Source organism: Sciurus carolinensis, chromosome 10, assembly GCF_902686445.1.
Source record: "Sciurus carolinensis chromosome 10, mSciCar1.2, whole genome shotgun sequence".
NCBI classification, from domain to species: domain Eukaryota; kingdom Metazoa; phylum Chordata; class Mammalia; order Rodentia; family Sciuridae; genus Sciurus; species Sciurus carolinensis.
Window position 1 is genome coordinate 55525378 of NC_062222.1, and position 15591 is coordinate 55540968.

The window sequence follows — 15591 nt, forward strand, 5'->3', positions numbered from 1 at the left end:
TGATGGAAAGTTCCCTCACCATAACAATCTAGGATAAGAACTAAGCTCAGATGGAGTCTAAGTGTGAGGATTCCCCTAGAGGGATGAGCTGGAGTCACTGCCCTCAACCAAATCATCTGCAAATTCCTGTCCACTGCTGGAGTCTGTGGAGTCACTTCTTTCAGCCTCTTGGAACTCTTCTTTCTTGTTCTCTTTTGATCCCCATGAGGGATCATAGGTGTTAATTTATCGACGTCTGAGCAGTCTCTGGGGATTACTCCCTGGGGACTTCACCTCCTGTTTCTCTTCCAGGTCTTCTTGCAGACCCTCAGATGATGGGGACCACTGGTCCATTTGTCTGAACTTGGGGTTTGGTCCTCCAGTCCTGGTTATGTTCTTACGCTTTCCATAGCTTGTCTCTTTGTATGCCTTATACCCCTTAGGTGACAAAGTCCTGAGCCAGAGGTCCAGCTCCACCCTATACTGTTGCTGCAGCTCCTCAGCCTGTCTCTTATACTGTTCCTTCAGGCTCTGTGGAACTCGCTGCCAGAGTGTCCCAATCTCTACCATTCGCTCCCTCAGGGGCAAATGTGTAACTTCCTACTTGACCATACATCTTCATGAAATTTATGATATGCATTCATTGGTGGCTTCATGGGCTCTCCTGGAAATTTCACTTTCAAAAATTCATTGATTTCCTGGAGAGTTGTCTTATTTTTCACATCTCTTTCTATATTCTTTAGGGTTTCAGTTTGGCACCTCTTGTAGATGTGAGATGTCTTAGAGACCTGGGCTACATCAGGGTGATTTTCTCTGAATTGAGCCAGTTTTTTTCAAACTCCTGTTTCTCCTTCTGGAAATCGTCAATATATTTTTGTTTTATATGTTCTGGAAGTTTCTTGTATTTCTCAGACAGGACCTTGGTCAACTCCAGGTTATTCATTTCAGGGTGTACTTGTAAATAGTGGGCCCGCTTTTCCTTGTAAAAGCGAATATAAGCAGCCAGAGGTTTTGGGGGGAAGTCTGGAGGTTTCTCCCATTTTTTGCCTTTCATGGGATTTTTAACACACTCTTTGGCTTCCAAAACTAATTCTTTCAATGTATGCAACTTCCTCATTTTGGAAGACATCTCTACCCATTTGTCTTTGCACATTTCTACAGAGAAATGACTAAAAGCTATTTTTTCTCAATCCAGATGTGACAGGGTTGTCTTAAAAGTTTCTCTGTCATTATGTGGGACATTATTCTCCATATTTTCCAGTAACCTAAGGATGATTTTGTGTGACCAGTGGACTTGGGTGTGATGTGATGCCATTTTGAGATTTCTGTCTGGGCTACTGAAAAATCTCAGTTGTGCAAATACCTCAGTAGGAGTGTAAATTCCTTCAGTCTCCCAAAGCAACAGACAGATGATTTCTAGAAGTCCTGCAATATGTGTGATACTGTATTTCTGAAAATTCTATAATTGGACTTTTCAGTGCTTGCAGGAAAATCCTTCCAAGTGGCTTGGGATTCTGTGTCTTCTGTGCTCTCTGGATGGCAGCTGCAACCTCCTACACCATCACCATCTTTAGTTGGGGAAGCTTCCATCTTGGGACACTGGTGGGACCTGGAAGCCCAACACAAAGCTACCTACAGGTTTACTGCTGCTGCCACCACCACCAACTAGGGAAGTGGGAAGTAGCTGCTTCCATCTAGGGTCAATAGCCAGACCTGGATGATCATCACCAAGGTCCCTGCAAGCTTGGTTACACCTGAGGTCTCCCTGCTAGATGTGCTAATAGTCACCATCCTGCTGCAGAAGCAGGAGAGAGCCTTGCATGGTGTTGGTAGGTTGGAAGATGGTGTGAGGGTATCTTGATCTCAGCTTGCCCAGCCAACCAGCCTGGTACCCGCTGGGTTCCCAGGGCCAACTCAAGCAGCACTTGCTGGGACCCAACACCAGCCCAGTCCCCAACTCCCTCCACAATCCAGCATCTACCAATCACCTGGTCCTTACAGTTTGGCAATCAACAGGGCCCTCCAGTTCCCCAACCTCCAGTCTCCCAACACTTCCCAGCCACAAACATGACCCAGGACCAGCAGCTATGTGACCAGCCCACAGCTCTGAACATCTGGTCCTGAGCTGCCTGATACAGAACTGCTCTGCACAACAGGCCCACAGGTCCTGGTGCTCAGACTCGGAACCGCTCTAGAGAGAAGTTCCTGATAGGGAAGTTAAATGGTGGGGGCAGGAGAGACATAGTTTAGAGACTAAATTAGAAACCAGGAATTGTGGGGTCCACAGGGAATGTGAAGGGCTAAGATCTGGCTGTTGCCTCATACAGAGGACTCCAAAGGAGAGTCCTGGGGTGTAGTCCTCCAATAGGACCAGCAATTGCTGTATCCTGCCTCTAGGAATTATGTCTCTAAGATAAACCCTCCCACCCTAGTAACCTTCACCATCCTGAGGATGGAGATACCAGCAAACTCCAGAAAATCCCACCTACTGGATAAGAAGGGAAGCAGAGAAGAAATTGAACTCCAACAGAAACAATTATATAATTTTCCTTTGAGATTTTTTGCCTTCTTTCTTTTCCCATTCTCATATCCCCAACATTTTTGAAGCCAAGAACTTCTCATTTTTCATGCATAAGGTTGCTGAAGACTGGGATGTCTGAATAGTATATTACAGTTTTGTTGTATGTTCTTTTATTTTAAATTTATTTCTTTTTCCTTTTTTCAGCTTTTACTCTCTTTCTTTATTTTCTCCTCACTTACCTGTTTCACAGTCTCTTTCTCTCTTTTCTCCTGTTAATAGCCAACATCTTTTGATTCCTCTTTCATTCCTCCTATGATTTAATACCTCTATATTCTTACCTCCTACCTCATAAACATCACATCCTACCTTCCTACTTCTTTTTCCACCATTAGAAACTGTAGACCCTTTTCAAAACCTACTGTTTATGTTGTAGATAATAATTGAACACATCATTTCTGTTTATTGTGATAAAACTGTAAACATCTTGATAGGAGATATTTGGCTTAAGGCTGCATGTTGTTTGCTTTGGGTCCTCTTAATATTGATCTCCTCTTAAAGGCAAGATATTGGAAAACTACAGGGATACTATAAGACAATAGGGGAACTATAATACATCAGATCTGCACTGCTACAAGGGAAAACACAAACAACATGAAAAAACAAGGGAAGAAAGTGTGCCAAACAAACCAAGATACTACAATAATAGAATCCATCGACAACACAGTAGAAGAAATGTCAGAAAAGGAGTTCATAATATACATAGTTAAAATAATCTGCAAAGTAAAGGATGATATAAGAGTGCAAAAGAAGCCAATAAAACTTCAGAAAATACAGGTAGCAAAAGATTACTTCAACAAAGAAATAGAGATGCAGAAAAAATACAAAAGCAGAAATCCTTGAAATGAAGGAATCAATAAACCAAATTAAAAATTAAAAAATTCAATAGAAATCATCACCAACAGATTAGATTACTTGGAAGACAGAACCTCAGGCAATGAAGTCAAAATATATAATCTTGAAAGCACAGTTGACCATGGAGAGAAGATGTTAAGAAACCATGAACAGAAACTTCAAGAATTATGGGATAACATCAGAAGAACAAATTTAAGATTTATTGGGATACAGGAAGGCACACACATACAAATCAAAGGAATGCACAATCTTTTCAATGAAATAATATCAGAAATTTTTCAAAAACCCAAAGAATGAAATGGAAAATCAAATACCAGAAGTTTACAGGACACCAGATGCACAAAATTATAATAGATCCACACCAAGACACGTTATAATGAAAATGCCCAACATACAAAATAAAGATAGAATTATGAAGGCCACAAGAGAGAAGTGTCAGATTACATATTGGGGGAAACCAATTCAGGTATCAGCAGGTTTCTCAACCCAGACCCTAAAAGCTAGAAGGTCCTGGTATATACCAAGTTCTGAAAGAAAATGGATGTCAACCAAGAATCTTATATCCAGCAAAATTAAGTTTCAGATTTGATGACAAAATTAAAACCTTCCATGATAAACAAAAGTTAAAAGAATTTGCAACTAGAAACCCTATACTATAGAATGCTCTCAGCAAGATGTTCCATGAAGAAGAAATGAAAAACGGCAATGAAAGTCAGCAAAAGAAAGAACTATCTTAAAGGAAAAGCCAATTGAAGGAGAAACCAAGTTGAGTTTGAAACCAAAAATATACCAAATGACCTGGAATACAATTGATATCTCAATAATAACCCAGAACGTTAATGGCCTAAATTCATTAATCAAAAGACACAGACAGGTAGATTGGATTTTAAAAAAGGATCCAACAATACACTGCCTTCAAGAAACTTGTCTCATAGGAAAATACATCACAGACTGAAGGTGAAAGATGGGAAGAAAACATATCTCTTCATGGACTGCATAAACAAGCAGAGGTTTACATCCTTATATGAGATAAAGTAGACTTCAAACCAAAGTTAGTCAGAAGGGATAAAGAAGGACACTTCATACTGCTTAAGGGATTAATACAGCAAAAAGACATAACAATCATAAGTATATATGCTTTAAACAGTGGAATATCTACATACATCAAACAAACCCTTCTCGATTTCAAAAATCAAATAGACTACAACACAATAATACTAGATAACTGTACCATACCTCTTTCACCACTGAATAGATCTTCCAAACAAAAGTTAAACAAAGAAACTCAGAACTCAATAATACAATCAATATTTTAGGCTCAACAGACATATATAGACTATTTCATCCATCAAAATGAGTAAATACACTCTTTTTCTCAGTCAGTAGCACATGGATCCTTCTCTAAAATAGACCATATTTTATGCCACAAAACAACTCTTAGCAAATACAAAAAAAATAGAGATACTATCTTGCATTCCATCACATCATAATGAAATGAGATTAGAAGTAAAGGATAAAATAAAAATAGAAGCTACTCCAACACCTGGAGACTAAATAACATGCTATTGAATGACAAATGAATAGTAGAAGACATCAGAAAGGAGATAAAAAAAAATTCTTAGAAGTAAATGAGAGCAGTGATACAATATATCAAAATCTTTGGGACACTATGAGGGCAGTGCTGAGGAAAGTTCATTGCATTGAGATTATATATTATATTAAAAGAATATATTATATTAAAAGAATAAAAGTCAACAAATAAATGACCTATTATATGTTAAAGCCCTAAAATAAGAAGAGCAATTCAACACCAAATGTAGTAGGAGCGAGGAAATAATTAAATCAGAACTAAAACCAATGAAATTGAAACAAAAGAAACAATTGAAAAAATTGACAAAACAAAAACTTGCTTCTTTGAAAAAATTAATGAAATTTATAAACCCTTAGCCACACTAAAAGAAGAAGAAAGAAAACTCAAATTACTAAAATTCATGATGAAAAAGGAAATATCATGATGGACCCTATTGAAATACAGAAGATAATTAGAAACTATTTTGAAAATTTATACTCCAATAAAATAGAACAACTTGAAGACATCAACAAATTTCTAGAGACATATGATCTACCCAAACTGAATCAGGAGGACATACACAATTTAAACTGATCAATTTCAAGCAAGAAAATAGAAGATGCCATCAAAAGTCTACTAACCAAGAAAAGCCCAGGAACAGATGGATTCTCAGCAGAGTTCTACAAGACCTTCAAAGAAGAATTAACACTAATGCTTCTTAAATTATTCCGTGAAATAAAAAAGGAGGGAATCCTTCCAAACTCATTCTATGTGGCTAGTATCACCCTTATACCAAAACCAGACAAGGACACATCAAGGGAAAAACACTTCATACCAATATCCCTGATGAATATAGATGCAAAAATTCTCAATAAAATTCTGGCAAATCACATAAAAACATATTAAAAAGATAGTGCACCATGATCAAGTGGGGTTCATCCCAGGGATGCAAATCTAGTTCATCATACAGAAATCAATAAACATAATATATCACATCAATAGATTTAAAAAGATAAAAATCATATGATCATCTCAATAGATACAGAAAAACATCTGACAAAATACAGCATCTCTTCATGTTCAAAACACTAGACAAACTAGGGATGGTAGGAACATACCTCAATAGTGTAAAACCTAACTATGCTAAACCAAAGGCCAACATCATTCTAAATGATGGAGAAAAACTGAAAGCATTCCCTATAAAAAAAAATGGAACAAGACAGGGATGTCCTCCTTCACCACTTCTATTCAACATTGTCCTTGAAACTCTAACCAGAGTCATTAGATGACATAATTTAATGGGATATGAATAGAAAATGAAGAACTCAAACTATCACTATTTTCCAATGACATGATTCTATATTTAGAGGATCCAAAAAAATTCCACCAGAAAGCTTCTAGAACTAATAAATGAATTCAGCAAAGTAGCAGGATATAAAATAAACACCCCTAAATCAAATGTATACATTAGTGATGAATCCTCTGAAAGAGAAATTAGGAAAACTACCCCATTCACAACAGCCTAAAAAGAAAATAAAATGCCTGGGAATCAATGTAACAAAAGAGGTTAAAGACCTCTACAACAAAAACCACAAAATGCTAAAAAAAGAAATTAAAGATCTTAGAAGATCAAAAGATATCCCATGTTTTTGGATAGGCAGAATTAATATTGTCAAAATGGCCACACTACCAAATGTGTCATATAGACTTAATGTGATTCCTGTTAAAATCTCAATTACATTCTTCACAGCATGAGAAAAAGCAATAATGAAATTTATCTGGAAAAATAAGAGACCCAGAACAGCCAAAGTAATACTTAGCAGCAGGGGGTATCACAGTAGCAGACCTTAAACTATATACAGAGCAATTATAACAAAACGGCATGGTACTGGCACCAAAACAGACATGTAGACAAAAGGTGCAGAATAGAAGACACATACAAATCCACATAAATACACTTATGTCATACTAGACAAAGGTGCCATAAATACACATTGGAGAAAGAAAACTCAAATTACTAAACTATAATGGCCTCCTCAACAAATTATGCTGGGAAAACTGGAAATCCATGTGTGGCAAAATGAAATGAGACCCCTATCTCTCAACCTGCACAAAAATCAACTCAAAGTGAATCAAAGACCTAGGAATTAGACCAAAGACCCTGCATCTAATAGAAGAAAAAGTAGACCCAAGTCTTTATCAGGTCAGCTTAGGACCTGACTTCCTTAACAAGACCCCTAAAGCACAAGAAGTAAAATCAAGAATCAATAAAAGGAATAGAATCAAACTAAAATGCTTTCTCTCAGCAAAGGAAACAATTAATAACATGAAGAGAGAGCCTACAGAAGGGAGAAAATCTTTACCACATGCACTTGAGATAGAACACTAATTTCTAGGATATGTAAAGAACTCAAAAAACAACACCAAAGAAACAAATAACCCAATCAATAAATGGGCTAAAGAACTGAGCAGACACTTCACAGAAGATATACAATTGATCAACAAATATATGAAATAAAATGCTCAACACCTCTAGCAATTAAAGAAATAAAAATTAAACTATTGTGAGATTTCATTTCACTCCAGTCAGAATGGCAATTATCAAGAATACAAGCAACAATAAGTGTTGGTGAGGATGTGGGGGAAAAGGTACACTCATACATTGCTAGGGGGACTAAAAATTGGTACAACCACTCTGGAAAGCAGTATGGAGATTCTTTCATAACTGGGGATAGAACTACCATTTGACCCAGTTATCCCACTCCTCAGTCTATACCCAAAAGACTTAAAATCAACATAATACAGTAACACAACCACATCAATGTTATAGCAGCTCTGTTCACAATAGCTAAACTGTGGAACCAACCTAGATGCCCTTCAAAAGATAAATGGATAAAGAAACTGTGATATATATATATTTATATATATATATATATGAATGTGATATATATATATTCATATATATATGAATTTTACTCAGACTTAAAAGAGAATGAAATTATGGCATTTGCAAGTAAGTGAATGGAGTTTGCAAATATGATCCTAAGCAAATAAAGCTAATCCCAAAAAAACAGACTGAATATTCTCCCTGATAAGTGGAGAATGATAAATAATGGGGGTGGGGAGGTGGGGAGTGAGAGAAGAAAGGGGGAATGTTAGATTATGTAGAAGGAAATGAGAGGGAGAGGGTATGAAAAATGGTGGAATAAGACAGACATCATTATCCTATGTACATGTGTGATTACAAGAATGGTATGAATCTACATCGTGTACAACCATACAAATGAAATGATGTACCCATTTGTGTACAATGAATCAAAATGCAGTCTGTAAAAAATTTAAAAAAATAAATAAAAATTTAAAAAAAGAAAAAATAATTAATAAATGGAAGAGCATCAAATTAAAAAGCTTATGCACAGCAAAGGAAATAAGAGTGTGAAGAAAGTACCTAAAGAATGAGATAAAATCTTAGATCTTCTGACAGAGTACTAATATCCAGAATAAATAAAGATCTCAAAAAATTTATCCTTCAAATAACAACCCAATCAATAAATGGGCAAAGGAACTAAGCAGATATTTCTCAAAAGAAGAAATACAAATGGCCGAAAAATGTGAAAAATGTTCAACATCTTTAGCAATTAGGGAAATGCAAATCAAAACTACACTGACATTTTATCTCACACAAGTTAGAAAGGCAGCCATTAAAAATACAAACAATAATAAGTGTTGGAGAGGATATGGAGGAAAAGGAACATTTTTAAACCATTGGGTGGGATTATAAATTAGTACAAACACTATGGAAATTAGCCCGGAGTTTCCTCAAAAGAGTAGGAATAGAACCACCATAAGACCTAGTTATACCAGTCCTTGGTATTTATCCTAAAGAACTAAAATCAACATACTATAGCAATACAGGCATATCCATATTTGTAGCAGCAGAGTTCACAATAGACAAACTATAGAACCAGTCTAGGTATCTCTCAACAGACTACTAAAGAAAACAAAGAGTAGTGTGTATACATGATGGAGTTTTAGTCAGTCATAAAGAACAAAATTATGGCATTTGCAGGAAACTGGATGGAACTTGAGAGCATTATGAAAAGCAAAGCAAGCCAAACTCAGAAAGTCAAGGGTTGTATGTTTTCTCTCATAAGTGGAAGCTAGAAAAGAAAAATTTTTAAAAAAGTGGGACTAGGAAGAAGATGCAAGAAAATAGAAGGGAAATCAGTAGCATAGAGGAAGAGGACAAGGGAGTAAGAGGAGGGACAGGAAAGGGGATACTGGGGAATGAAAGTGACTTAATCATATTTTTACATTCATGTGTGTGTATGATGTTGGAGCAATGAATCCCACCATGATATATAATTGTAACGTTCCAACAAAAATGTTTTTTAAAAATTGTTGATATAGTTGACGCAGCTAGGTGACATACTCTTGTAATCCCAGCTACTCAGGAAGCTGAGACAGGAAGATTGTAAATTGAGCCTGATCAACTTAGTAAGACCCTGTCTCAAAAGGAAAAAAAGAAGGAAAGAAAGAAAAAAAGGGTGGAAAAAATCTGAGCCTACTGAATGAAATTTTTATCAGTCTAAGGTAAAGGACAAGTTGCTTTCCAGGGTCCTTGTAAACACTACGAGGTCCACCCCTGACAGTTTAAGGAGGACAGCTTGGTTAGTGACTTCATTCTCTAATCCTCCCTTTTGAATCTGACCTTTCTCTGCTGTTTTCTAAAGTCCTTTGCCCGTTTGCTTAGTTTTTCTTTTTCCTTCTTTCTTTTATTTTTGTGTTGTTGAATTGTAGAAGTCCTCTATATATTTTAGGTATTAGTCTCTTATTAGGAATATGGTTTGCAAATATTTCCTCTCATTGCATAGGCTGTCTTTTCACTCTGTTATTGGCTTCCTTTGCTGTGTAGCATTTTTGGTTTGATGTAATTCCACTTGCCTATGTTTGCTTGTGCTGCTTGTGCTTTTGGTGGGATAGCCAAGAAACCATCACTATCCCCAGTGGTATGAAGTTTTTTTTTATGTTTTCTCTTAGGTGTTATGTAATATTTTATCCATTTTAAGCCAATATTTTGTATGGTATCACATATGAATACAATCTCATTCTTTGTCATGTGGGTATCAAGTTTTTCCAACAACATCATTGAAAAGACTGTCCTTTATTTATTGTAAGTTCTTGGCACCCTTGTTGACTGTATACACATGGGTTTATATCTGGGCTCTGTATTCTGTTCCATCAACCTAAATGTCAGTTTTGTGCCATTAATGTATTGTTGTAGTTACTACAGATTTGAAATACATTTTAAAATTAGGAACTCTGACACCTCTAGTTTTGATCTCCTTTCTCAGGATTCCTTTGACTATTCACAATCCCATGTAAATTTTAGGATTACTTTTTTCTGTTTTCTGTAAAATATAATAATAATAATAATAAATTGTTGGAATTTAGACAGAAATTACACAGAATCTATAAATTTATTTGAGTACTGTGGACATTTTGGCAAGGCTTCCAACCCATGAGCATGAATGTCTTTCCTTTTATTTGTGTGTTAAAATGTATTTCATCAACAATTTGCAGTTTTCAGTGTACAAGTTTTTATTTCCTTGATTAAGCTTATTAGTGTATTAGTCTATTTGGTGCTATTATAGTAAGATTATTTGCTTAATTTCTTTTTATATAGTTCATTATTAGTGTATGGAATGCCAATAATTTTTGTATGCTGATCTTTTATCTTACAAATTGACTGTATTTGTTTAAACACATGTTTTTTGCTGTTGTTGTTGTGTGTGTAGTATTTAGCATTTTTCAGATATGTTTACATTATCTACAAACAAGTAATTTTCTTCTTCTATTCAAAAAAAATTTAAAAAAAAGAAAAAAGAATTAAGGTCTCTCTGGTCAGAAATGGCATGGTTGGGATGTGATTACCACAGACGGGGTCCTAAGGGACCCGAGTAGGCTCAGGGTTCAGTGTGGCTTGCTCCCTATGAGGAGGCCAGGGCAAGTTTGGTTCAGTGCCACTTCAGTCATTCTAGGACAGACAGCCTTCTCTCCTGCTGGGTGAATGTTTGTAGTGAAACAGTTGAACTCCCTTGCCCCTCACGTTGGGTATGTCCTATGGATATTTCTTTGTGCTTCCCATGGAGTTTCTATTTCCCACGATATAGGAACAGCACCCTGATGGGAATCGGTGGCAGGGAGGCTTCCCGAGTGTAGAGAATGCTGCTGCTGTGCCTCTCCAGCCCCACCCCCTCGGTCAGTGATGTCACAATGTTAATGTGGACACACCTTGTTGGGTACCACAGAATAAAGTTGGGCTTTTCTGCTACACCAGTCTCCTACATCTTGTAGAAAACAAAAGTGTCACTGGCTTTTATCATTGTCACAGATTTGCTTTCCCAGAGATCTTTCTGTCTTCATCACACCTGAGGACCTGATCCAATGTCCTTCAGGTCAACCTGAAGGACTCCCCTCACACAGGCACATCCAGTGGGGACCAACTCCACAAGGGCATGGTCAGGCCAGAGGCTCCAACCACAGGGATGGGAGGTGAACTTGAAGAGTGCTTCTCCAGCATGACCAAGGACAAGGTTCACTTCCCAGCAACACACACACACACACACAAGCACAAACACAAGCACAAACACACAGGAGTCTATTTGTCAAGCTGGGAACAATACCCTATGGCTGTGCATTCACTAACTTTATTACCACTGTGGCCCAGACTCTGAACAGGAGAATCTTAAAGGGGGAAATGTTCACTTGGGAGTCAAGGTTTCAGTGGTCTCAGCCCATCAACTGCTGACTCTATTGCTCTGGGCCCAAGTAGAGGCAGCCCGTCGTGGGGGAAGGGCCCAGGGGAGGAAAGCTTCTCTCCTCAGGGCAGCAAAGAGGCAGAGACAGAGGCAGAGAGAGGGGGAGGTTTGTGACATGACCCCAGTGAGTCTCGGCCCAAAGTAACTGGCCATGTTCCACCTGCCTAGAGCAACCAGCAAGTCAGTCCATTCTACCTAGGCTGGGCTGAAGGTCACAGCCCTCCCCACCCAATCACTTCACCTATAAACATCCTTGCACTGTTCCGTCCAGCGGAACCATCGCGGAGAAAGGAGACACCACCAATCTTTAGTTTGATGAGATTTATTGCGTCCTCCCTGTTTCTCTGTCTCCTGCCTTCTTCTTTCTCCTTCTCTCTCCTGCCTCTCCTCCCCTCTCCCCCGCTCCTAGCTTATCAGTCAATTATAGCAAAGCTTTCTCTCACGCAGGAGAGCGTGTAGGGGAATGCCAGCATAACACTATATAAATCACGAGCTGTTCACGGGCCGCATGATTTTAGATAGCCAATCCTTGAAGCCTCACATTAACTTGTCATAAGTCTCCAAGGAACTAGTAACAGCAAACAACCTTTCGGTGATCCCTCATTTTGCAGCCAGCGCCCTTTGGCTCACTGCCAGGTGCCATCTTGTCTAAGACAGCCCTCGCCTTGCGACTCTGCACTAGCTCGGGAGCCTGTGTGTGTGTGTGGCGGAGGTGGTGGGGGCACCTTGCACTCAAAGCATCACGGGCTATGATCCTCTCTACTCGGACTCCAAGTCAGGAGGATCACACATGCAAGCCCGACCTGAGCACCTGAGGGTCAGCTTGTCTCAAAGGAAATAAAAAGAGAGAAAACAGAAAATAAAAAAATCTGTGCAAGTACCCAAGAGACAGAGCACTCACCTGACATACCCAAGGACCTGGCTTTGATGGCCAGTATGTCAAAACACCAAAAAATACAAAACAAAACCAACCCAAAGCCGGGCTTGAGAGAATGAGTTCAAGCCTCCTGCCGCTCCCATCCTGCAAGGACACAGCAACAAGGTGCCTTCACCTGGGACTTGCCAGTCTCCAGAACCCTGGGAATGTGACTTGTATTGCGAATAACTAGCACGGCCCAAGGTTCTTTTTACAGCATAAGGAAGGGACCCAGTAATCTGGGAAGGCCTCCATTTCCTCCCCATTTTGGAAGGACACGTTTGTTGGTTCTAGGATTCTTGGTTTGAGTATTTTATCCTTTCTTACTTTGATCTTCTCAGTCACCATTTTTGGCAACCCAGGGTTTCTAGAGTGAAATTCGGTGAGAACCTTTGTGGGGAGAAGCTGATGAACGCTCCCTCCCTCTCGACAGGTGTTAATGCCAGGCCCTAGAGCATCTTAGGGGACAGAGCACTATGGGGTAACATCGCCAATGCGAACAAAGTGCTACCATGCCTTGGATGCCAAGCTTTCTGAGTCAGAAGAAATAGAAATTGAATGAACACTTTGCGTGTAGAAATGAGGCAGACTGTAAGAGCCCCAAATGTCTAGGGATTCTCATCAGACTCCAAGTGAAAAGACCACTGGGGGACGCCACCAGTTTTAATCTCTAAATGTTGAAATTTCATTCTCCATAACCCCCTGAAAGAAAAAACGCTTCTGGGGTCCTTGCTTATCCTTATTATGACAGTGGCAAAGATCCTGGAGGCCCCAAAGTGAGAAGGCCAGTGGGGGCTGTGCCCATGGGTGACTGGGTCATCTCATGCTCTGACCTCACAAGCAGCCACTGTGATGCGCTGTCCCACTGCGGCCATATAAGCGGGTGGCTGGGCTGGGCTCTTCGTCCATAAGTACAGGAAGCTCTTGGTGGTGACCTGTCGGACTCCCAGATAGTTAGTGCGTTTGGTGGTTGGTGGTTGGTGGTTGGTGGTTGGTGGTTGGTGGCTGGTGGTTGGTGGTTGGTGGTTGGGGTTTTTTGGCTGTTGGTTTTTTGATTTGGGCTTTGGTTTGTTTGTTTGTTTTGTCTTTTGTCTTTTGTTGTTGGTTTTGGTGTTTTGTTTGTGTTTGTTATTTTTTTTTTTAGCTAGTGTCCTTCATCAGTGTTCCGACTTTAGGATGCTTGGCAGTCAGAGTAGAAAGCGTAGAGTAGGGCGGCAGGGGCCCAGCTCCTGCTACGAGGAGGCCCTCACCGAACACTACCAGGTGGTGAGGAAGCTCGGGCGGGGGGGCTTGAGCCAGGTGGTCCTGGCCCGCCATCTCCTCACCGGGGCAGAGGTGGCGGTGAAAGTCGTGGCCAAGAAGAGGGCGCTCCAGCATGTACTGAGCGAACCGCGGAGGTTGATGGCCCTGGAACACCCCAACGTGATCCAGCTCTTCCAGGTCATCGAGACCCCGCGCAACATGTACATGGTGATGGAGTGCGCAGGTGGGGGCGACCTGACCCATTGCATCTTGAGGTCCGGTGGCCTGAGGGAGGGGAAGGCCTGCAGGCTGTTCCAACAGGCCGTGTGTGCTGTGCGCCACTGCCACGACAGGGGCATTGCTCACCTGGACCTGAAGCCCGAAAACCTGGTGCTGGACGCCCGGGGCCGCAGCGTGAAGCTCATTGACTTTGGCCTGAGTCTCACCTTCACGCCGGGGCAGAGGCTCAGCACCTCCTGGGGCACACTCCCGTACTGGGCCCCCGAGCTGGTGCGGGGGCAGGACTTCGAGGGGCCCCCGGCGGACGTCTGGAGCCTGGGAGTCGTGCTCTTTGAACTGCTCACGGGGAGGCAACCCTTCCGGGCGTGCACCGAGGAGGGCCTGCGGAAGAAGATCCTGCGGGGCCACTACGCCCTCCCCAGGCGCCTCTCCGCCGAGGCCCGCAGCCTCATCCAGCTCATGCTGACGCTGGACCCGGCCCAGAGGCCCACCCTCGAGCAGGTAATGGGCCACCCATGGATGAGCCTGGGCCAGCAGCCTCCACCCAGTCCTGGCAGCCCGCCGCTCCCCAAACGCCCCGACCCCACCATCCTGACCATCATGCTGGACATGGGCTTCGACCCCTACGAAACCTGGGTGTCCCTGGACAAGCGGAAGTGGGATGAGGCCGCGGCTACCTACCGCCTCCTCCAGCACCAGGGACCCCAGCGGGTGGGCCATGAGCTCCAGGCCAGGCCTGTGGGCCGTCGCGTGGTCGCGCCTCTCCCGGCTCCCACAGATGCCCCCGACACCCGCGCCAACAAGTGTGCCAGCCAGCCTGTCCTTCCAGTGCCCGGCAAGAAGCAGCAGCCCGCAGAGGCCAGGTTGGTGGGGCAGAAGGGCGCTGCAGGTGACAGCGGGTCCGCTGTCCCTCTGAGCTTCTTCCATGTGCACTCGGCCCCGCCCAGCCCAGGACCTGTGCCCTGTAGGTCCCAGCACCCCAGGCCCAGCCTCAGCAGGCGGGTGGCAGAAGGCCCCAGCTCGTCCCCCCAGGGTTCCTCCTCCGGTCGATCCTCGGACAGCTGCTGGGGCTGGAGGCGGGTCACTGGGAGGATGGCCACCTTCCTTCGAAAACTCTGCTGCTGTGTGCCCTGCTTTTGCTGGCCCGCCCCCGCAAGGAAAGTGGCACCCATGTAAGGAGGCCACGGACGCCCAGGGCCCCACACAGAGTGGCTCCAGGGAACGTGCCCTGATGGGACAGACAGAAGTCCCCAAGCTCTGAGCATCCTGACCTGGTGGAGCGGGCACCTGTCCCAAGTGAACTCAAAGTGCTTCAGTCATGATGTGCGTCAACTGGCCCTGGCTTCCCCTCCGCGGACTCCAGGCTACATCTTCCACGACTCTCTGCCCC

At 41.9% G+C, this 15591-nt stretch overlaps 1 protein-coding gene across 1 annotated transcript; it reads left to right on the forward strand.

The window, feature by feature from the left end:
• The first annotated feature begins 1696 nt into the window (after positions 1-1696).
• Positions 1697-15377, forward strand: LOC124994198 (sperm motility kinase 2B-like). Its single transcript, XM_047565999.1, has 2 exons — positions 1697-1808; positions 13864-15377. Exons 1-2 carry the CDS (start codon positions 1697-1699, stop codon positions 15375-15377), a joined length of 1626 nt encoding a protein of 541 aa, XP_047421955.1.
• The last annotated feature ends 214 nt before the right edge of the window (positions 15378-15591 follow it).

What these genes read in the sequence shown, in the direction of transcription:
- LOC124994198 (XM_047565999.1), top strand. Translation starts at nt 1,697, where the DNA reads ATGATCATCACCAAGGTCCCTGCAAGCTTGGTTACACCTGAGGTCTCC. An exon ending in GAGAGCCTTGCATGGTGTTG is followed by an intron (nt 1,809 to 13,863) that starts GTAGGTTGGAAG and finishes TTTTTTTTTTAG; the next exon opens with CTAGTGTCCTTCATCAGTGT.